At 38.4% G+C, this 24,539-nt stretch overlaps 1 protein-coding gene across 2 annotated transcripts in view; it reads right to left on the bottom strand.

Annotated features, from left to right (window-relative positions):
• The window catches only part of HPGDS (hematopoietic prostaglandin D synthase), a 35,386-nt gene extending 19,089 nt beyond the window's left edge, over positions 1–16,297 (bottom strand). The window contains exons 1-3 of one of the 2 annotated variants that reach the window (XM_027837618.1): positions 16,165–16,297; positions 9,931–10,139; positions 1,674–1,815 (exon numbers count right to left, since the gene is read on the bottom strand). In XM_027837618.1, coding sequence (XP_027693419.1) covers positions 1,674–1,806 — 133 coding nt within the window. In that variant the 5' untranslated portion in view covers positions 1,807–1,815; positions 9,931–10,139; positions 16,165–16,297. The remainder of the gene's footprint in view (positions 1–1,673; positions 1,816–9,930; positions 10,140–16,164) is intronic. The other variant, XM_027837617.1, reaches the window with a different exon arrangement.
• Positions 16,298–24,539: the final 8,242 nt, after the last annotated feature.

Genomic DNA, 24,539 nt, shown 5'->3' with positions numbered 1-24,539 from the left:
AGGAGGAGAAGGAGAAGGAGAAAAGAAGAAGAGAAGAAGGAGGAGGAGGAGGAGAAAGAAGAAAAGGAGGAGGAGGAGGAGGAAAAAAGAAGAGGAGGAGGAGAAGAAAGGAAGAAGAAATTCAGGGGGGACAGGATAGCTGGGTGTAAGTATGTGAAGGGCTGTTGTGTATAATAGGGATTAGACTTGTTCTATTTGGTCCCAAAGGGCAGAACTGGGAGTGATGGGGAAGGGGGATGCCTAGAGAGGTTGCTCCTTCTTTTGGTCTTCAAGCAGAGTCCAGATGGCCACTTGTTTGGTGTGTTACTGTGGGGGTCCTTTCAGATAGAGTTTGCACTAGTTGGCCACTGGGGTCCGTTCCAACTCTTAACTGGCAATTTCCATATTTGTAGAGATTTTGCGGAAATAGCATCCTTGTAGATATTAAAATGAAATAATGGTCTTGCAGTTGGAATATGAATTATGGCATTCTGAGAAATTAAAATGGACTCTTAGTTCTTTGATTTATATTAACTGAAAAAAAATCCTAATGACTAAATGCCAACACCAACACTTAGCTCACAAACTTACCACCTAAAAGAAAGAGACATGATATGAGAGGAACGGGGACCTGGATCTGAGTCCTCTCCTCTCTGCTTTCTCTCTTCTGTCTCTAACTTCTCTGAGCCTTGTATCCTCATCTAAAAAAAGGAAAGAGTACGGGGCTGTTGGGTGGCACAGTAGATAGAGCACTGGTCCTGGAGTCAGGAGGACCTGAGTTCAAATCCAGTCTCAGACCAGACACTTGACAATTACTAGTTGTGTGACCCTGGGCAAGTCACTTAACCTCATTGCCTTGCAGAAAAGGAAAAAAAAAAAGGAAAGAATTCAGTTAAATGATCACTAAATTCCATTACAACTCTGAATCCCAAGCACTCAATAGGAAGTTTTGCTGAATTTCAGCCTGTATACTTGAGTTGCTCACTTCGCCTGTATAGCTTTCATTTCTTCAACTGTAAAATAAGGATTTTATAACCATGAAAAGACAAGCGAAGCACTGAGTGTGGCATGATATAGAGAGCTGGCCTCAGAGTTGAGACGACCTGGGTTCAAGTGCTTCTTCTGACATACACTGGCTTACCCTGGGCTCACTTAACTTCTCAGTGCTCTAGACAACTTTGAAAGACTACAAGTGGGCACATGGGTACAGTCTCCTTTTCTCTAGGGAAATATTATGTATGGACCTAAAAATGAAAAGACACAGCCTAGGTAAGATTAAATATCAGCTTCAGCTGAAAAACAAAATGTCAGAATAAGGAGAAACTTCTTTAAAAATAGTTTTCAAATGAAGTATATGCAAACTATCTGGCCTTTATGATATTCATTTGGGCATTCTTCAGGATTTGAGGGACGCTTTCTGTTGTACTTATGGGCACCTCTTTCCTGCCACAATCTTAAGCATGTATGTGGTAATCTAATACAGTGGTCAAAAATAGCCTCAAAAATGAGATTGTGGGTGCTGATAAATTGAATGAATAATCAGCTCTTGCCATTACCCCAAAGTAGGAAATCACCTTTTTTTACATGCTTACAGTATTGCCGTGTTGAGAAATAGGAAGAAACCACTACGGTTCTCATCCCTATTGATCAAAGCATTGGTCAAGAAGCATCAGTGTTTTACTTATTCCACTTACTTTGTTTGACTGCCGGCCAGTCATCTTGACTTATCCGATGGTCCTCATACTGTATGTCTAAGTAGGCAAAAAGGTATCGAATAATTTCTGCTCTCCCTCTCATGTTAAAATAAATGAGTTTGTAGTGTGGCATTGTACAATTCTGAGAAAGAAGAGAAGGAAAGTTTATTCAAGTAGTATTCTAGAGAAAATGCAATGCACGTGAGTTAACAGTACATGCGATTAATCACTTCATTGGCTCCCTATTACATCCAAGATCAAATGTAAACATTTAAATAGAAGCATTTAAAGTTCTTGATAACCTGGTGCCTTCCTACCTTTCCTGATTTCTCACACATTACTCCCCTCGACACACTCTATGATCCAGCCACACTGGTCCGCTTACAGTTGCTCCTACAGTGGTCAAGTCCCAGCTAAAACTCCTACCTTCTACAGAAAGCCTTTCCTGATCTCCCATCATTCTAGTGCCTTTCTTCCATTGATTGCCTCCAATTTATTCTGTGTATTGCTTGTTTGTACATAATTGTTTGCATATTGTTTCCCCATTTAGAGCGGGGGCTCTTTGAGAGCAGGGACTGTCTTTGACCTTTCTTTGTATCCCCAGTGCTTAGCACAATGCCTGAAGACACATAATATGTGCTCAATAAATATTTATTATTGACTGTCAATTACCAGAGCTGCTTCTTTGGTTTCCCAAAGTCAGATTTGTCCCTCCTCCAATCTGTCATCCACACAGCTGCTGAAGTGTTTTTCCTAAACCTCTGGTCTAACCATGTCGCTCATTGACTCAAAAATGCTCCAGTGACTCTCAGGATTAAGTAAAAACTCTTCTATAAATAAGAAATGTAAAGCCTGACTCAAATTTAACTTTCCAGCTTTGCTGTACATTATCTCCTCTGCATTCTCTGCAGTCCAGCTAACCTAGCCTTGTCATTCCTTCCACACAACAGTTTCCAATCTCTCTGTTTTTTCACTGGCTGTCTGCCATGTGTGGAATACCCAACTTCTCCATCTCTTCTCCTAGAATCTCTAATTTCCTTTCAAGTCATCTAAAGTGCTTCTGTCTCTCCACAAAGGTTTTTCAGATACCTCAGCTGATTGTGACTCCTTGCCCCCAGTGACCTTGTGCTTATTGGCGTATATTTTGTGTATCTTTGTATGTGTGTTGTTTCCTGGGAGCAGAATATAATTTCCTTGAGCACAGATGTTGCTTTATTTTAACCCTTATACTTGAATAGTCTAGTACAGTGCCTGACACATATTTGGTGCTTAATAAATGTCTGCTGGCACTCCATGTCCTGACCCTCCTCATCTCTGTCTCTTGGCTTCTTTGGCTTCCTTCAAGCTGAAGTTAAAATCCCACCTTCTGCAGCAAGCCTTTTCCAGTCCTTCCTAAATGTTTGTTTGTACATGTTGTTGTTTAGTCATTTCAGTCACGTCCAACTCTTCATGACCCCACTTGGGGTTTTTGTGACAGAGATACTGGAATAGTTTGCTATTTCCTTCTCCAGCTCATTTTACAGATGAGGAAACTGAGGCAAACAGGGTTAAGTGACTTGCCCAGGGTCACACATCTAATAAGTGTCTGGGGCCAGATTTGAACTCACAAAAACTTTAGACCCAGCACTCTATTCACTGCACCACCTAGCTGCACCTGTTTGTACATAGCTATTTGCACATCGTCTCCTCCATTAGACTGTGAGCTCTTTGAGAGAAGGCACTGTCTTTGCCTTTCTTGGTATCCCCAGCACTAGAACAGTGCCTGGCACATGGAAAGTGCTGAATAAATACTTGCTGACTGACTGATCTGAATAGGTAGTTCCCTCAAAGCAAAAGTTGAACTCTAACTAAACAAGAAATGGAAACTCCATGTTTTGAACTGTTAGTATTAGTATGAGAAGTCAAATTCATAACACGAATTTAGATTGTAAAATTTCATATTAGTATCCTCAAACATACAAAGAATTTACTTCTGATTTCTAATTTTGACCCAGAGAGACTAAAATTGGAAGTACGCTTCTGGCTATTTAGCTATACCACCTTAGTATTTGCTGGAAGTAATAGAGATAACTTCCTTTTCTCCCTCAGTTTTCCATTTGGAGGGGGCAGCTAGGTGGCATAGTAGATAGAGCACTGGCCCTGAAGTCAGGAGGACCTGAGTTCAAATCCTGTCTCAGACCAAACACTTGACACTTACTAGCTGTGTGACCCTGGGCAAGTCACTTAACCCCAATTGCCTAAAAAAAAAAAAAAAGAAAGAAAGAAACAACAACAACAGCAAAAAAAACAAAAAACAAAACGGTATACTGTAGCTTTAAAATCTCTTTCATAAAGAGTAGTTAATTACAGGGGGAAAAAAAGGTAGAATAAGTTTTCCATTTAGACTAATACATAATAGTCTTAGATACCCCTACCACTGTGGTGAACCCTACTGTTACCACTGCCATATCAACAAAAAGAGTCTACTCTACTGGACTTAGTCTGGTACGGTGGCTTGAAGAGAAACGGGAATGAATAGCCTCTCATGTGGACCACTCCTCTCTTAACCAGAGTATCCAACTATATACCATTACCATCTAATTAACAACTGGGATTTGCCATCCAGACTAAATACAAATGAATGGTGAAGACTATATAACAAGCAAAGCATTAGCAACTGTTGGCATTTGAAAATGCGTTCTGGGAAAAGCCCTTGTGTTGTGTGCCATATCAGCCCTTCAGAGGGTGACTTCAGCACTCATTGGAAGGCTGGGAGGTGTTTAAAGTCACTCACAAATACAGTTATCCCTTCCACATCTGACTTTCCTTATCACAGTTTCAATATATGTCAGGTCAGTGTAAGAAATTAAATGGGAATTTGGGAGAAATTTTATGGAAGCCACAGACCACACACAAAGGCCAACAGATGACAGAAAAAGTTTAGAAACTCAGAAATGCATAAAATGTGTGTGTGTGTGTGTGTGTGTGTGTGTATAGTATTGTATAATATCAACCAACATATTTTATCTTTTAATACCATAAATATACACAATTTCTTCTTCTCTGGTACAAAGGGTCAAGACATTTTTAGTGAATTTTCCAGAATTACAGGGCCACCGAAGGGATAACTGTACTGATTATAGAAACAGGTGATGGGAAGGATAAATGACAGAATGAAAAAGCAAGTGATGATTCTGTAGGAAAATAGAAAATGACTGATGGAAAACTGTGACCTTGGTCCATAGAAGGGAAAACAAAATGGAGTCCAACTATTAGTGGGGGAGTAAGTGTCTGGAGAACAGGGTCCGGGCTTCATCTTTGCACCACCAGCACCTAGCTCAAGAAACATATGTTCCCCTGGCTAGGGAAGTGGTTGAGGGCAGGAAGGATAGATACTGTGGGAAGGGGATGCTGAGGGGAGGGAAGAGGACTATAGCATTGACCCAGATAGGAAAACAGAAAGTAATTTCTAGAGGAAATGGCCACTAATAATCAATCAACAAGCTTTCATTGAGTACCTACTATGTGCTAGGACAAAAAAGACCCCCCCAAAAAGTCCCTACTTGTGTAGGAGCTTCCCTTCCCTTAGGCAGATTGGAGGGATAATTATTAAAAGTTTCCTGGAAGAGTCAGCAGTTGATCTGAGTCAGAAAGCTTAATGGATATAGAGCTGCCTCGTAGTCACTACTAACTTTGTTTTTCATTTGAAAGATTTTTAAGTAGATCGGTCAAGTAGACGTGTGTTGTTGTTGTTGTTGTTGTTGTTGTTGTTGTTTTAATAAATAAAAATGTGTCATAGAATGTCAGAATTGGAAGAGACTCCAGAAATACTCTAGTCCAAGCTCACCAAGAATCCCATCTATGATGGACCAGACAAAGAGTCATCCAATGTTCACCTGCAGGCCTTCAGTGAGCGTTGGGGGGAGGGATGTTGACTCCCCCCTGAAATAGACCTTTCCACTTTAGGATGGCTTTAACCATTTCTAGTTTTTCCTTACATTTAGCCTAAATCTGTTTGACTTTCACCCATTTCTCCTTCTTCTGCCCTCTGGGATCAAGCAAGCCAAGTTCAATCCCTCTTTCATATGGCAGCCCTTCAAACATTTTTATACCTGCACTGCTGCCCATGTGTCCAACCTTTGCCATGCTGGATATGGTTATTTTCATTCATTCATTCGCTCGTTCATTCATTCATTCATTCATTTTGGTATGGCTATTTTTAAAAGACATATTGTGAGATATTTATATGCTTTATATATTTTTTCAGTTCTTTAAAATCGGTGGGTTGAACCAAACCCACATTTAAAGTTTTTCAAGTCTATGTTCCTACATGTTTCTGTAACTACTCACACAATATAGAAATACATAAGATGACACATTTTAACAACAATTGGTCATAGACCAAATAGCAGCAGTTAGTGCCTAATGAACTCTGAATACAAATGAGTAGTCTTCAAGTTGGAAAAAAAAACACCATAATTTACTCTGGTACTCCCTGAAGCATTTCCATAGGTGAGTGGCTCTATAAAAACACTCCGTTCCCTGACACAGGTGGCAGCCTGTCCACCCACTGCTCTCATTCTATGCTACTCTAGTCCACATCATTCTGTAAATCTTTCCGGGAGGATCCCCTCCAACCAACGGGGAGTTTTTCTCTGCTTCTTTTAATATTTCATCTAAACTACTTCATTGATGTCAAAAGGTCAGTTTTGAAATTCTTCACACAGCTAGGCAACTATCTTTCTGTACTATAGGAACAATCTCTAAACCTAATCATGGTAACTGTCCTAACTCCACAAACAGAGGACAAATACTTATCTTTTCTTCGGAACATCTTTTCAACAGTCACAGCTCATTAAAGAGGCAGCACCTTCATATTGCATTGCTGTCATTACTTGTATAATTATCCTTCCTAGGAAACAGATCTCTGTTCTTGGTTCCTGTAGATACCCAAATCCCCAACTAGAAGCATTTTTGTGCCTCAGGTGTTCATGTCCATACGTGTTTTCAAACCCCAAACCAAATAGGCTAAGGGAGGGGTGGGGAACCCCTGGCCTCAAGGCCACATGTGGCCCTCTAGGTCCTCAAGGGTGGCCCTTTGACCATTTCCTCCGAAGGAAATGGATTCAGTCAAAGGGCCACCCTTGAGGACCTAGAGGGCCATATGTGATCTCGAGACGCCATGTTCCCCACCCTTGGGCTAGGGCATATGTTGCTAAGAACAATCACTAATACCAAGCAAAACTTTATGTGTCACAATTTTCTTTGCTAAAAGTTAATAGAGAAAGACAAGAATTCCAACTGAGGATTTCCATGACTAATTTCACGCAGAATACCAGCTGATGCTGACAGAGCACCAGAAAGCATAGACTACAAGAATGTTCCATACGTTCTCTTTTGTGCCTCACAACAACACTGTGAGGCAGATACTACAAGTATTATCATTCCTCTTTTTGAGAAAGGAAACTGACTGAGGCTGAGAGGTGAAGGGACTCATCCAGGGTAACAGTGATCAGAAGGGAGGTTTGACCCCAGATCTATCTGACACCAGACCCAGAACTTTCTCCACTATTCCACACTGTCTTTCAATGATAATAAAACATTACTACTAACGTACATCACACTTCAGAAATATAGTCCATTGCTAAAGTAACAGAGCCAGAATTTGAATCCAGATCTTAGTTCAAATTCTCTTGGCATTACATTTGCAGATGAAAGAGAAGCCTGGTGTTTTCCTAACACTGTAACAGAAGTTTTTTTCCACATTTTCTTGTTAATAGTTAAAATTAACTGGTAATATAAAAAAGGCAGCTAGTTGGCACAGTGGCTAGAGTGCTGGGCTTGGAGTCAGAAAGACCTGAGTTCAAATCTTCAGATACTTACTAGCTGTGTGACCCTGGGCAAATCATTTAACCTGTTTGCCTTAATCCACTGAAGATGGAAAGGGCAAACCACTCTTCATCAAGAAACCATGGAGAGTGTGGTCCACGGGGTCATGAAGAGATGGAAATAACTGATTGACACAGCAACAGTAATATAAAGTATGTCTTTGGTTAGAGTTTATGGTAATAGGAAAATATGGCATGAGGAATCTGGATAGACTGATCAGTTCCAACAAATAATTAAATGATTTAAGCATTTTAAAACAAAGTTGTAGAACTGTTACTAAGATATCATTAAAACTTTACATGGGTTAAGGGTATTATAGTTCAAAGGGCTCATATGACTTCTTTAGACGAATACATCTTCATATAACTACTAAGACTTCAATTTCGTTAATAGCTTTTTTTTTTTTTTGGTGTGAGTTTTGTATCTATCCCCTGAACCCATGTCGGGTAGCACCAGACTTTGAACACAGTAGATACTTAATAAATGGTTGGGGAAGTGAATTGTTACTGGACCATAAAAGTACCCGTGCCATTGGCCGGACAAACTTACAATACCCATTTAGCACATTGTAACCTGGTAGCTAGTCTCATGTGATTCTGACTAATCTGTTAGTCTGGTGACCCCCAGGATGCTCTCTTCTCCTTCTCAATGAATTCAGTGCCTGACTCATGGTCTTTCTTCCTCAACTCCTGATCTCATACTAGAGGACTTCAACATTCATACTAGTACTCATACGCCCTAACTTCCTAGTTCCTAGTTCCTCAACCTCCTCATTTTCCATGGCCTACTTCTCTCCTCCACCTCAGCTCCACTCAGAGTTGGTCATGTCTTTGATCTTGCCATTTATCAACCAGAAGTGTTCCACTTCCACATTCATGAACTCCGGAATTCTTTTATCTGAACATTATCTTCTGTCATTTTCAACTTTTTCTTTACTATCCAGCTTCTAAGCCCCTTCACCCTCACAGTGACTTCCAATCCCCAGACTATTACCCCTGCATGGGCTACACTCTCTTTATCTCAACTCCTTGGTGAATCAGTTCCACTCTACCCTCTCATCTTCTCTCCGGTCCCTTACCTCCTTCTCCTATTCATGATCTTGCCCTGCCAAGCCTCAACCTTGAATTACTCTCTCCATTCAATGCCTTCACTCCTATTCACCAACTGTTGAATCAAGCTGGAGAAAAATCACAAAACCGTACTGATTGGAACCACTAGAAATTTGTGTTACATAATCTCAACTGGGCTATCACTGGAGCAAGGCAATCCTTTATACTTCCCAATCAGTTCCCAATCCCATTCTCCACAGTAGTTATTCCAAACCTTTTCATCCCTCCTCAAGCCTCCCATGGCATCTTTCTCCACTATCCTACCAGCTGAGGACTTTGCCTCATACTTCACTGAAAAAATTGGGTCCATCCATTTAAAGCTTCCAATACTCCCCTTAGCCTCATCTCATGTCGTTCAGATGTCTTCTACTTTCTTCACACAAAGAGATAGCCATTCCTTGCCAAGGCAAACCCCTCTAAATGTACCTTTGATTCTATTCCCTTCCATCTTCTCCAGCAGACTGCTCCTTCTATCATTTCCACTTTCTCGGTAATCTTCAATCTTTTCCTGTCTTATGGGCTGCTTCCTGCTGCCTACAAGCATTCTTTAAAAAAAATTCTCACTTGATCTGCCCATCTCCACCAGCCACTGTCTGATATCTCTCTTCTATTTCATAAGAGACATTAAGAGGCTGAGAAGACAAGCAGAGGCACCAAGTGCAGTTGGCTTTGGTCTGGGTCATTGTTTTTCTCCCTCTATGCTATCTTGCCTGGCGATCTCATCAGCTCTCATGACTTCATTTATCATTTCAATGCAGATAGTTTTCTGGTCTATTAATCTAGCCCTAAACTCTCTGTTGATCTCCAGCCTTGAATAACCCACTGTCTGTTGGACATTTTATACTAGATGGCCTATAGACACCTACAACTCAACATGTCAAAAACCGAGCTCATTATCTTTCCCCTTCAGGTCATCCTTGCTTTCTCATTTTCCTATTACTGTCAAATGTACCATCATCCTGCAAACCAATAACCTAGGCTTGTAAGCTAGGTGTCATTCTTGACTCCTCATTCTTTCTCATCCCTCCTATCCAATCTATTGCCAAAACCTGTCCTTTTTACCTTATTACACCTCTTGAATATGGTCCCGTCTCTCCTCTGACACTGCCGCTACCCTAGTGCAAGCCCGCATCACCTCAGCCTTGCCTTAGCTTGTTGATGGGTCTGCCTGACTCAAGTATCTTTCCACTCGGGACTATACTCCCCTCAGCTTCAAAGGGATCAAAGTCCAAAGTGATCTTCCTAAAGTGGCTCCCTATTGCCTCAAGGATCATGCTTACCTTTTAAGCCCTTCACGGCCCGGCTCCTTCCTACCTTTCCAGTCTTTTTACATTTTACTCCCTTCCACATATTCTTACTCCCCTTCAGAAATTCCAAGCTCTGAAGACACTGGTCCTCTTGCCATCTTCTGGTCCTGTGCATTTTCATTCATTGTCTCTCATTCTTGCAATGGTATCCCTCTTCACTCCCAACTTGGTTTTTTCCAAGTCTAAAATGAGATCACACCTCATGAAAAAGACTTTTCTTGGGTGCCTCTTTTCCCTATTTCCCACTGCTAATGTTTTTCTTCTGAGATTATGTTCCATTTACTCTATCTGCATGTATATATGTATGTATATATATATATGCGTATATATACACATACATCTTGAATGTACATAATTATTTACATGCTGTCTCCTCTCCATTAGAATGTCAACTCCTTGAGGGCAAGGACTATGTGTTTACCTTTCTTTGTATCCTCAGTACTTACCATAGTGCCTAGCACATAGTAAGGGCTTAATAAAAGCTTATTGACTAACTAATTAAAAGCATTCCCCACCCCCAATTCCTCTGCATCTATTGGTGTATCCTCCCGGTCACTCAGTCACCCAGGCTGGAAGTTTTAGAGTCATTTGCCTAGAGACAAATGTTCCTAGAGGTGACACAGTGGATGCTTAGAGTCAGGAAGATTTGAGTTCAAATACAGTCTCAGACACTTACTAGTTGTGTGACCTTGGGCAAGTCACTTAACTTCTGTCTGCCTCAGTTTCCTCAACTGTAAAAAAAGGGGGAATAATAGTAGTACCTACCTCACAAGGTTGTTGTAAGGATCAAAAGAGATAATATTTGTAAAATGCTTAGCACAGTGCCTGGTTCATAGTACCAGTAGGCACTTAATATGACTATTATAATAGCTTCCTAATTTAGGTCTCTCTGCCCACTCCCTCTCTTTCTTTTCCAATGCATCTTCCATATTGTTGCCAAAGTATCTTTCTAACCCTTATGTCCATGTCACAACCCTGCTTAAACCTTCAGTGTCTTCCTGTTATCACTAAGATAAAGTGCTTCCTTACCCTGGCATCAAAGGCCCACCACAATTTGACTCCAGCCTACCTTTCTAGCCTTATTCCGCATTACTTCCCAAGATGGCATCTACATTCCAGTCATGCTAGGCTATTAGCTGTTTTCCAACCTCAATATGCTGCCTCCTGCCTGGATATATCATAGGGCATTACCCATGCCTAGAATGTAACCCCACTTCATTTCTTTCTTTCACAATTCTACTCAGCCCAGGGCTCCTTCCTACATGAAGCCTTCCCAGATGCCCCCTGGTAAAAGCATATTACTCTCTCTCTCTGTTTCTCAGTCTCTCTGTCTCTGTCTCTCTCTGTCTTTTTCTGTCTCTTTCTGTCTCTTTCTCTCTCTCCTCAAAAGATCGTACAGCCCTTTGTCTGTACTTCTCCTTGCCCTCCAAAAAACCTTACCTTGTATTATGCTTACCTATGTACTTATACTACTGTTCCCCTTCCCACCATATACATCCTCCAATAGAGGGTAAGCTCCATAAGGACAGGAACTGTATCATTAAAAAAAATGTATCCCAGGCACCTAGGATATAGGAGACCTTTACAAAATATTTGTTGATTTGCCAAGTGGCAACATCGGTAGGGCCAGAGAGCCAGTGCCGAAGCCAGAGGGACCTGGGGACAAATCATGCCTCAGACACGTACTGTACGACAATGCCTTGATTTCTGTTTTTGATGAAAGTGTTTGATGATTGCATATACTTTGCATTTACTTATGTGTGTACCTGTTGTTCCCTCTGAAGACTGTAATCTTCTTGAGGGCAGGGATAATTTCATTTTAGCATCTGTATCCCAGTGCTCAGGATAGTGCCTGACACACAGTAGGTGTTTCTTGTGTTGTAGTTCAGTAGATTAGTGCTGTTGGACCCTTTGTGACCCCTTTTGGGGTTTCCTTGGCAAAGATACTAGAATGATTTGCCATTTCCTTCTCCAGCTCAATTTACAGATAAGGAAACTGAGGCAAACAGCATTAAGCAACTTGCCCAGGGTCACACAGCTAGTCAGTGTCTGAGGCCAGATTTGAACTCAAGTCCTCCTGACTTGAGGCCTGGAGCTCTATCCACTGCTCCACTGAACTGTCCGGTACTTGTTTAATAAATGCTTTATAATTGATTGATTAAATGATTTGTCTTTTTCCTGTAAAATTCAAGAATTGGGAAACCTAAACATATCTGCAAAATTCAAACACAGTTTCAATTACTAACACGTTTCTTGGCCTACAAGGACATAATCAACTGATGGCTTGTTATTTTGAAGGGTAAAAATAAAAACAATTTGTAAAGTTGACAATTGTTCTTCCTTGCTATGCTTACCTTACCAGTGACATAAAGACGGATACAGCCAAATGCTTGAGTCCTATCTACATACACTATAGCATTTCAAATGTGCTCTGTGCCCTGTTAGTTAGGCATAATATTTAGTTCTATGTTCTGCCCAGGGCCTAAAACAGGTAGTACAGAATAAGATGAACTGAGCTAGGAGCCAGAGTTGTGAGTTCAATGCCTACTAATCAGTGGAAAGAGCACTGTTCTGGGTTCAAATCACATGTCAGATACTCTGTGTGACTTTGGGAGAATCATATAATCTCCTTAGGCTCCTAGTTTCCCCTATGTAAAAGGAGGGTTGAATTAATCGTATAATCTCTGAGGTGCTATCCTCTCTATTTCTATGATTCTAGGACCTCTTTGGGTTGAAATATTCATGTTTATTGTGACATATAAAAAGTTTGAGAGACATAGTTTCTGAATAATTAATCATTTTATTAATCATGCTAATATATAATTAATGAAAAGGATCAGTGGCTCTCTCAAATGCCAAAAATCACTCACGGAACACACTCAACACTCACACGCCCTTGGAAGAGTGGGTTCTCTGAGGGTGGTAATCAACTCTGAATGAGAAGAACGATTATTATAAAGGGAGGCGGGCTTATTTCAATGAAGTCCTGGGGGATGTGACGCTGATCACTCAGTCTTGGTCAAAGAGACTTATCTCTACCCATATCAACCTGCCTAGGGTAATCTAGTTAAAAGGGAGAATCCACTTTTCCCTAGACCTGTCTAAGTAAAACACAATGGGCCAGAATCCATCAATTCACCTAAACTAAAATTTCTTTACCTGTTTTTTGAACAGATCTGAGTTTTCCTTCTCATTATCACATCATTATTCAAAGGCTGCCTGAATAACCTACAGGGGGCTGATTTCTGAATGAGAAAGTAGAAAAGGGGAAAAACCTTAGTTCTGATTCAATAATTGGTTATCAATCTAAGAGAAATAATCATTTCTCTCATCATAAAATGAAGGGATCTCCAAGATCCATTTCACTTTTAGCAATGACCATACACCGACATTCAATAAATGAGATCTGATCAAAGCAAGTGGTAAAGAATCTTACTTTCACTTACTGCTTTTCTGTATACTTTTAGCTGACTTTAGGCTGTTCTCCATGCTTGAGATACTGGGTCAGTTCTGGTCAAATGACCAGTTTAGAGATAAATGCTTACTGATCAATAGAAAATGTATGGGTTTTTTGCCAGGTGTAGACCCTTACTTTTGTATAGGGAGTCAGATTATTTTTTCTAGGATTTTGCTGCTGGCAAAGATGTATTATAAAGGCAGTGAAGCTGGTTTGGGGGAAGAGGTAGGGAGGGGAGACCAATATTTGTCTCTGTAGCCTAGATTTTGTTCTGACTCAAACTCATTTACCTGCTAAACCAAGGAGGATCTTGGGAATGTCTAAGACAGTTGTCTGCAATAGAGGGCTATGATCTCTGCCCAGACATTGGGTTCTGAAAAGAAATGCCTTCATAGTATCTTAGAAGCAAGCTTCTAATTCTAATTCTACTTTGTGTGGTAGCTGTGTGTGGTGCCATGACTAATGAGTTGTAAGTCTGCCCTTATTAGGAAGAGATTCTAGCCACTATACCTTAGGAGACTGGTGAGACAGTGGACAGATAATCCTAAAGAGTTGAAGCCCAGGAGGGCCCAATGTCCAGAAGACTATGTAGCCAGTGGTCAATACAAACCCACTGGAGATCAATGGAACAACACCCAGCTAAAGCTAGGTGCTTGTTAATCATAAGAAGCTATCATGGGACCAGTGGAATGTCATACCTAGCAGAGATGCCATGCACAGGGGAAGCAGGCTCAATGAGAGCAGCATGATGAAATCATCAGAACACATTTGTGGTTGGACAATTGTGTTAGCCCTACGTGAATGCCTTGGCCTTGGCATTGTGCCATACTTTCCTCCAAATATGTGCTTTAGCCATACTTTTCTCTACTCATGCACTGATAGTGTGTTTATTTATACCTCAGATTTATGGATAGGAAGTGATGTTCTGTTGTGACTTTATGTATTTATTTTTACTATTAATTAAATGTCTTTGCTTTGAACCAGTTGTGTCCTCTAGATGACTAGGAAAAAAGCAAACACATTAATGAGGGCTTGTGAATTACTGGTTTGAGTGGACTGTGCACTCAGAGAGTACATTGAATCTGAAAGAGCAATTCTGGGGAGAGTTGGAGTGGGGGGAGGTGCTACATTTGCAAACAACAACTTATATGTTTTCATTAGCTGTTGATTAAAAGATCATTAAAAGGCTTGAAGAATATTAAATGCACTGCAAGGAAAGCACCATCACTCCAATAAAATATTCATCATTTGGGAGCTATGAATTTTAATTCCATTTCTGGAATTCCAATGGAATTTGATTCCATTTAGGGGCAGCTAGCTGATACAGTAGATAGGGTGCTAAGCCTGGAATACAGGAAGTCCTGAGTTCCCAACCTCAGACATTTACTAGCTGTGTGACCTTGGGCAGTTACTTAACTTCTGTTGGCTTTAGTTTTCTCAACTGTAAAATGGGGATAATAGTAGTACCTATTTTCCAGGGTTGTTGGAAGGATCAAATGAAATAAAAATTGTAAAGCTCTTAGCATGGTGCCTAGCATATAAAAAGCATATGTAAGTGTTAGCTATTATCATTATCATTATTATTATTTCTGACATTAAATTGCGTCTGACACTAAATTGTGACCTAGAAGCAAATCTAGCTGCATTACAGTCATTTTCCTCGAAACCTGAGAACCGTAAAATATAAAATTCTTGGCAAAATATTTAAGCATGTTCTTAAAATATACCTCATAAATATACAAACTGTTGCAAAGTGAAGTGCTTAAAAGAGAAATAAAATAGAAGCCAATGGATTGGACTAGTTTTCAGTTATGCACACCAAAACATCAAAGGGAAATACCAGATAAATTTCTGTAAGATGCTCCCAATGGCCAATAGGATTTCTTCTTCACTACTAAGTTTCAAAAACAAAAACAAAAAAAACCTACTACTGTCAATTGTTTAAAAGTTTAATAGTATTTTATTTTTCCAATTACATGTAAAGACATTTTTCAACATTCATTTTTTCAAAGTTTTTCAATTCCAAATTTTTTTCTTTCCCTCCCCTACCTCTTCCACAAGACAGCAAGCAATCTGATACAGGTTAATCATGTGCAATCATGCAAAACGTGTTTCCATATTAGTCAGGTTGTGAAAGAAGAAACAGAACAAAAGAAAAAAAAACTATGGAAAAAATACAAAAGAAAGTGAAAATAGTATGCTTCGATCCATATTCAGACTCCATCAGGTCTTTCTCTGGATTACTGTCATTTTGAATATCAGATAGAGCACCAGGCCTGGAGTCAGGAAGACCTGGGTTCAAATTCAGCCTCAGACATTAGCAACGTGACCCTGGGCAAGTCATTTACCCCTATTTCCCTCAGTTTCCTTGTCTGCAAAATGAGCTGGAGAAGGAAATGGAAAACCACTCCAGGATCTTTGCCAAGAAAACCCCAAATCAGGTTACAAAAAGTCAGACATGACTGAAACAACAGTACAAAAATTTTAAAATGAAAGTCAAAATTTAGTTCTGATAAATACTTCTCTCCCTGAAATGAACGAGGAATTCTGTTTATGCAACAATATGGAAAAGTTCAGGACATACCTAGCATACTGAAAATTGTGACATAGGGAGAGAAAAGTTCGGCAAGATACTTCAAAAATATTACAAAATAGAAGATATGAATGAAAAAAAAGCAAAAAGATTCAAAGTGAAGAGCAAGGAGCATATTTCATTCCTTTTTTACCTCTAGCCTAGGAATATCACTTACCTTTGTTGTATCTTCCTTCTAGACTGTTTTCTCCTGCACTTTAGACACTACAGATAAATGACGGTCAAACCCACTCTGACAGCAGAGCACTTTTACCTACGTTTCTTCATTTCCTTAAAAAGAAATAGTGTGGCCAGACAGCAACAACTCTGCAGAGACTTCCTGTTACTCAGGGCACTTTCTAGGACCTTTGCATAGATATCAGTGAAACTTCTTGATGTTAATTTGATATTCAAAGTTCATGGGAGCTTACAAGTATGTATTACTATGTCATTCCTATTTTAATTCTTAAGCCAAGTTCCAATAGAAAAGACATACAGCAAAATTCCTTGTTTCTACTGTTGAAACATATATTTTAGTACTATATGCTAATACATTTAATATAGCATAAATATGTTAAAATATTTTCTCAGACTTTTTACATTTTTTTGTAGTTATAAAAGCAATTTGGCATAGGGATGATGAACTGAACTGGGGGTTAGGAAACCACTATTCAAATCCCACTTCAGATACTTACTTCTATGTAATCAAGTTCCTTAAACTTTTATTTATTTATTTGCTACAGTTTATGGAAAAGTATAAATATAGACCTGCTTTCAGCTTCAAGAAAAAATACATTTGCCTTCAGTAAATAATAATAAAAATAATGTTACCAATTGTGTATATATATATATGTATATATATGTATATATATATATATATATATATATATATATATATATATATTTTTGTGAATGTAAATGCAATTGGGGTTAAGTGACCTGCCCAGGATCACACAGTTAATAAGCGTCAAGTGTTTGGTCTAAGACCAGATTTGAACTCAGGTCCTCCTGACTTCAGGGCCGGTGCTCTATCTACTGCACCACCTAGCTGCCCTAATGTTACCGGTTATAAACTACAAAACACTACATTTCTGTAGTGCTTTAGTATTTCAAAGAGTTTTTGTATTTAATTACTGTGTATACAGGGAATACCATAACAAATTTGACCATAACAATTTTCATCTTGGGAAAACTTAATTTGGAAAGTAAATATTCTATCTCTAAGATATAAGGATATATAGCAATATTAAAGATAAATTATTTTAAATTATGTAATATTAACATTTTAAATATTGTAGAATCATAGAATCTCAGAATTAGAAGGGATCTGATTTCTAGTCTGACATTTCCAAATGCCTATTGGACATCTCAAACTAGATGTGTCATCGTCATCTTAAACTCAACATGTCTAAAATTGAACTCATTATCTCCACCCTTCCACAAACTCTCCCCACTGTGGAAGATCCTCCCAGTCACCCAGGCTTGTAACCTAGCTGTGATCTTTGACAAATTCCTCTCTTTCACCACCCCACCCCCACCCATAAACAATTACTTACAAGTCCTGTCATTTCTACCTTCAAAACATTTCTTTTGTAGTCCTCCTTCTCTCCTCTCACACTGCCACCACTTCCGTACAGATCCTCATGACCTCATTTCTGGACTATTGCAATAATCTGCTGGTTGTTCTCCCTTACTCAGGTCTCTCTCCCTTCTAGCCCATTCTCCATTGAGCTAGAAAAATTGGTCTTCCTAAAGCTCAAGCCTGAACATTTTACCTCCTGTTCAATCAATGCCAATGACACTCTATTGCTTCCAGGATCAAATATGGAATTCTGTTTGCCTTTCAAAGCTCTCAATAACTTGGGCACTTCCTACCTTTCTAGTCTTACATTTTAAGCCTTCCTTCCCCACTGTGATGCCCCCTTCCCCCACATGGACTCTATGATCCAGTGACACTGGCCTCCTTACCACGCCTACTAAACATTCCATTTCTTGATTCTGGGCATTTTCATCAGCTTAGAATTCTCTCTCTCCTCACTTCTGCTTCCTGGGTTCCTTGACTTCCTTCAAGTCTCAACAGTCCCGCCTTCTGCAAGAAGGCTTTACCCATTCCCCTTAATTCTACTGTTTCTCTGTTGATTATCTCCAATTATCCTGTCTGTATCTGGTCCCCATAGGACTGTGAGCTCCTTCAGAGCAGAGACTGTCTTGTGCTTTTCTTTGTATTCCCAGCACTTAGCACAGAGTCTGGCATATACTAGTCACTTAATAAATGCTTTTTGACTGACTGATCCTAGAGGGCATCTGTTCTAACTCATGCCCGAACAAGAATTCCAACAAGTGGTAATTGATCATTTTCTTGAAGACCTCAATTAGAAGGAACCCACCATCTCCTGAGCCAGTCCATTCAACTCTTGTATGATTTTAATTGTCAGGAAGTTTTCCCTTATGCTTGGTGGAAAACTGCCTGTGAAACACTTCTTTGTTCTACCCTCTAGGATCAAGCAAAGTAAGTCTTCAGTCTTCATGTAACTGTCCTTTAAATATCTAAAAACATATAGTACTTTAAAGTTCTTTGCCTTTTACTAAATTGGGTGTTCTCCAAGGTTCTGTCCTTTTTTCTCTCCATTTATCATGATTTTCAATCTGACTAGTTCAGCCCTGAGCTTCTCCTTATTGTTGCTATATAAAAATTTCCTTCCCTTTTCTTGCTTTCCTTTCTCTTCTATTCCTTTCCCTTCCACTTCCTTCCCTTCTCCCTTAGCAAAAATCCAATATCGTCAGCTTCCACCTCTGTATATATGGCTTCCAAATGTACATCTCCTGATCTGACAAATCCAGTCTCAGACACTTACTAGCTGTGTGACCCTGGGCAAGTCACTTAACCCTACCTGCCTCTTCATCTGTAAAATGAGTTGAAGAAGGAAATGGCAAACCACTTTAGTATCTTTGCCAAGAAAACTCCAAAAGGCATCACAGAGTCAGATATGACTGAAACAACTGAACAACAACACTTGGATGTTCCAGCAGCACCTCAAACTCAGTATGTCCAAAACACCACTTATCTTCTATCTCTTCTCCATTTCTGTCAGTGATTGGTATCATCCAATCACACAAGCTTGAAATCTCCATATTGTCATTGTCATTGAATACTCCTCCTTCTACCTCCACCTCCTTCTTCTCCTCTCCCTTCTCTTTTTTCCTTTCTTTTCCTCTAATCAGTTAACAGCTTCCATTGATTCTCCCCAATACCTAACATAGTCTTTGAACATAGAGGGAGCTAAATAAATGAACCAAATCAATGAATTGACCTTTCAGTAATATTTAGCATACATGAATTCAATTGACCTTTGTAACAACAGAAATATCCCTATTTTACATATAGAAAAATGAGATATTAAAATGGTAAGTGAATTGCCCTAGGTCCTCAGGAAGGGAGACCTGAGATGAAAGCCTAAATCTCCCGATATTCAATCCAATGCTGCCATCTACCATGCTGTGCTGTCTATCGATACAGTTTTGATCTTGCCATATCTCTTCTCTGTCATCATCAGGGGTTGCCTGTTTTGGGAACAATGATAACAAAATAAAACAAATACAACCCATCTTATGTATTAATTTTTAAAACATCATTATTTGATTCAATGTAATTTTTCCCCCAACTGATTGAACAATTTATATATCAAGACTAGATTTCGAAGGGATCATCTTGAGAGACTGAAATTTATTTAGTTCCTAGATTAAGGCAGCATGACATAGCTCAAGGGCACTACATTTAGAGTCAGAATACTTGGGTTTGAAAAGCCAGTTTTAGCCATCGGGCAATGGGAAAATCATTATGCCTTTTCATGCCTAGGTTTTTTTTTTTATCAGCATAAGTGGAATAATAATCATTGTACTACCTACCTCTTAAAGCTGTTACCAAGATCAAATGTTTGCCTATAGGTATATACAGATAGCTATACACAGATAGCTATTACTTTATAAATTGTAAAATGTCATAGCAATGTTATATACAATGTTATGTAATTCTGTTAAGTCTTACTGTCTGAGTTCCACTTCTATTAATTGTTTAAAGGGAAGTTGTTTGTTTTTTTTTAAGACACTAACTTCTACTTTGTTTTGGCTATTCTGCTGATTTAGCAAAGGTCAAGTCTTCAACAAGAACATAGAGAAATCTCCTTTGCTCAGATTCTTATTCTGTCTATGGTACCTTTTATCGTAATGTAGCTTCCCTGTTTATCTCTTTTAATTAAATCTATTTTAGTTTAACTCTGTCTGAGATCATGATTGCTATCCCTGTGCTTTTTTTGCATCAGCTAAAGCATAATAAATTCTACTTCAGGCCTTTATTTTAACTGTGTATCTCTCATTTTTAAATGTGTTTCTCATAAGCAACATGTCGTTGGATTCTGCTATCTGTTTATGTTTTATGGGTGAGTTTGTTTCATTCGCATTCAAAGAGAGCTAGTTTGCTCCCCATTTGTTTAATTGCCTGAAAACTGAATAATGTTTTTTTGTTTTTATATAATAGGGCCCCAAACTACTACCTCAGAAATATCCCCAATTTGGAGTACAAAACTACTCACAATAATGTTCATTAGCTCCCTTGCGCTGCATTTCTCCCTTTAAACCTCATAGTATTTATCCCATGACCTCATAAAATTGTGATAACAACAATTCATCAGGATTTCATCACCTTATAGTATAAAGTTCGTGTCTATAAATCATGGTGAGATGAGTTGGTGATGCCAGTTCCTGTGGCCATTTCCTTCCCCTTGCTTCTTCTTTTGTCCTTTCTCTCTGTCCTTTCCTCTTCTCTGTGCTTCTCTATCTTGTGTTTCCTCGTGTGAATTTGCACCAGTTCTGGCTAATTCCTTGGCATATGGACATGAAGCATCTACTAATTGTGGTTGATGGAAAATGCAGCTAGGCTGGCTACATGTCTCCCTTCAGAGTTCTAGAGGGTACACCTGAGGGATTGGGGTTGACTTTCTCTAATATCATTGGTTCAAACCCTTACAGGTGTGATATCTCCCCAAGATTACCAGTTGAGGATCATTTTAGTTAGCCAGCCTCAAGGAGCTTTTAGAAATGAGGTATTTACTAAGATACCATAAGAGCAGTTATTATAAAACATCCCCCAAAAGTCTGTGATGCACTCTCCCACAAGTACTTGCAGAGTTCAAGGGAAAAGTGGGTTCAAACTTAGAGTGCACAGGTTCTAATTTCTGAAGTCCTTTTTTTTCTTCTGGGGGGTAAAAATTCCCCATAAGGAATGTTCCATAGGCGTGGTGTGGCTTTTTATCCATGTACGTCCATGACCAGTCTGTTCTTTGTTCCTTATGATGAAGCCAGTACCACCAATTAATCTGGTGATGCCATTTAGGACACTGATGGGAGGATGAGAGCCACTGCTGTCCTGGAATTACTATTAGGCCACTGAAGGGAAGATTGGAGATCCAACAATATTCTTCTCCTCCCAAAACTAGAAGGTGCAGGGAGGAAGAGGAGAACTGGCCAAAGACAAAGTCAAAGCCTTTACTTCATCCCCCAGAAAGTTCTTTCTCAGAGGTTCCAGCAAGACCTCCACATTCACTCCAATTTCTGAAATCTCCTTCCTCAACTCCTTTGGCAATTTATAGACAATCTCGGGGCATAGTTAAGTTTATTCAGCGTATTTGAACATTTGTGTGGTGTCAAAAGTCATTTAGCACTTACTCCAAGGACTAGTTGTGATTGACTGAGATATAGTTGGTTAAGGTATCAATACTAAAATAGGGTGGGGTGGTTTCCCTAGTCTCTTACTTGAGCTTAAAACCATCTTCATCTGCAAACATTTTATTTACTTGTAAGCAAAATGATATGGCAGCCAAGGACAAAATAGGTTTAGAAAATAAATTATTTTTAATATCTTTTAGAGAAGGACAGTGGAAGATTATGAATAGTATCACATCACAAAATAGAGAAAAGTACTGGATGGTAGTGCTAGTTTAAAGCCACTTGCAAAGCAAAAGTCTAGCATGGAACTGGGACAACAAACAGAATAAAGATGAAAAAGACCTACACAGATTTTTATGACAAATGCTTCCCATTATCAAGGACGGTGAACCTGTCACATATGGAATGCAACTTCACAGCCCCAGACATGCTTATAGTGGAAGTAGAAATGGCTCTAAAAAGAACAAAGATGGAGAAATTCACCTGGGTTAGACTAATTGGACACAAAAATCTTTGCTAGAAGCCACATAATTGTGAAGGATCAGTTAGTTTGCAAGATGACAGTGGAGAAGATACCAAAAGTATGGAAAATTTTAAACCTAATGAGGACCAAGCAAAGATGACTGAGAGATCAAAAATTACCAACTTAAATGTTTACTAACTCTCTTTGAATGTGAATGAAACAAACTCACCCATAAAACAGAAACAGATAGCAAATCCAACAACATGCTGCTTATGAGAAACACATTTAAAAATGAGAGATACACAGTTAAAATAAAGGCCTGAAGTAGAATTTATTATGCCTTAGCTGATGCAAAAAAAGCACAGGGGTAGCGATCATAATCTCAGACAGAGTTAAACTAAAATAGATTTAATTAAAAGAGATAAACAAGGAAGCTATATTGTGATGAAAGGTACCATAGATAATGAAGCAATATCACCAAATACTGTAGCATCTAAATTTTTAAAAGCAAAGTTAAATGAATTACAGGTAGAAATAGATAGTAGTACTATAATAGTGGGGGACTAGATAAATTTAACCAAAAAATAAATAAGGAAGAAGTCAAAGAAGTGAATAGAATTTTAGATAAGCTAGATATGATAGATATCTGGAGATAACTGAATAGGAATAGACAGAAATACACCTTTTCCTCAGCAGCACATGGTACCTTTACAAAGAATGACAGTATAGTAGGGCATAAAAATTTTGTAGCTAAAAGCAGGAAAGCAGAAATATTAAATGCTTTAGACCATAGTGCAACAAAAATTATATTTAATAAGGGGCCATAGAAATATCGAAAAAACTGATTGGAGACTAAACAACTCAGTCTTAAAGAATGAGTAGGTTAAAGAACAAATCATAGAAACAATCAATAATTTCATTAAAGAAAATAATAATAATGAGACAACATATCAAAACCCATGAGATACATCAAAAGCAATAATCAGAGGAAATTTTATATCTCTCAGTGCTTATATCAATAAAATAGAGAATGAACAGACCAATGAATTGGGTATGCAATTTAAAAAACTAGAAAAAGGACAAATTAAAAATCCTCAAACAATAAATTGGAAATCCTAAAAATTAAAGGTGAAATTAATTAAATTGAATGTAAGAAAACCATTGAATTGATAGATAAAACTAGGAGTTGGTATGATGAAAGAACTAATAAAATAGATTAATCATTGGTTAACATGATTTTTAAGAGAGAAGAAAACCAAATCACTACTATTAAAAATGAAAAGGGTGAACATACCACTAATGAAGATGAAATCAAAGTAATTTAAGGAGTTATTTTGCCCAATTATATGCCAATAAATTTAACAATTTATAAATGGAAGAATATTTACAAAAATATAAATAACCTAGATTAGCAGAAGAGGAAATAGAATATCTAAATAGATCTATTTTAGAAAAAGAAATTGAACAGGCCAGAAATGTGCTTACTAAGAAAAAGGCACCAGGACCAGATGGATTTACAAGTGAATTCTATCAAACATTTAAAACCAATTAATTCCAATATTAAACAAATTATTTGGAATAATAAATAAATAAGGGATCCTACCAAACTCCCTTTATGAAACAAATATGATACTGATTCCTAAACAAGGAAGAGTAAAAACAGAAAAAGAAAATTAATTTCATTAATGAATGTGGATGCAAAAATTCCATATAAAATACTAGCTAAAAGATTACAACAATATATTACAAAGATTATATATTATGACCAAATAGGATTCATACCAGGAATGCAGGGATGGTTTAACAGAAAGAAAACTTTTAACATAATTGATTATATCGCTAATAAAACTAACGAAAATCATATGATTATATTGACAGATGCAGAAAATGCATTTGATAAAGTACAACTCTCCTTTCTATTAAAAACACTCAAAAGTTTAGATATAAATGAACTTTTCCTTAAATTGATAGGAAGCATTTACCTAAAATCATCAGCAAGCATAATTTGTAATGGGGGTAAGCTAGAAGCCTTCCCACTAAGATCAGGCGAGAAACAAAAATGCCCACCATCACCAATATTATTCAATGTTGTATTGGAAATCCTAGCAATAGCAACAAGAGAAGAAAAAGAAATGAAAGGAATCAGAATGGGCAATGAGGTAATAACACAATCTCTTTTTGCAAATGATATGATGATATACTTAGAAAATCCTAAAGACTCAAGTAAAAAGTTAATTGAAATAATTAACAATTTTAGCAAAGTAGCAGGATATAAAGTAAACCCACACAAATCATCAGCATTCCTATGTATCACCAACAGGACCCTGCAAGAAGAGATAGTAAAAGATACCCAATTTAAAATAACTGTA

The sequence above is a fragment of the Vombatus ursinus genome, unplaced genomic scaffold (genome assembly GCF_900497805.2).
Source record: "Vombatus ursinus unplaced genomic scaffold, bare-nosed wombat genome assembly UNPS02014821.1, whole genome shotgun sequence".
NCBI classification, from domain to species: domain Eukaryota; kingdom Metazoa; phylum Chordata; class Mammalia; order Diprotodontia; family Vombatidae; genus Vombatus; species Vombatus ursinus.
Note: the sequence above shows the minus strand (reverse complement) of the source record. Positions and strands in the feature narration are given on the sequence as shown.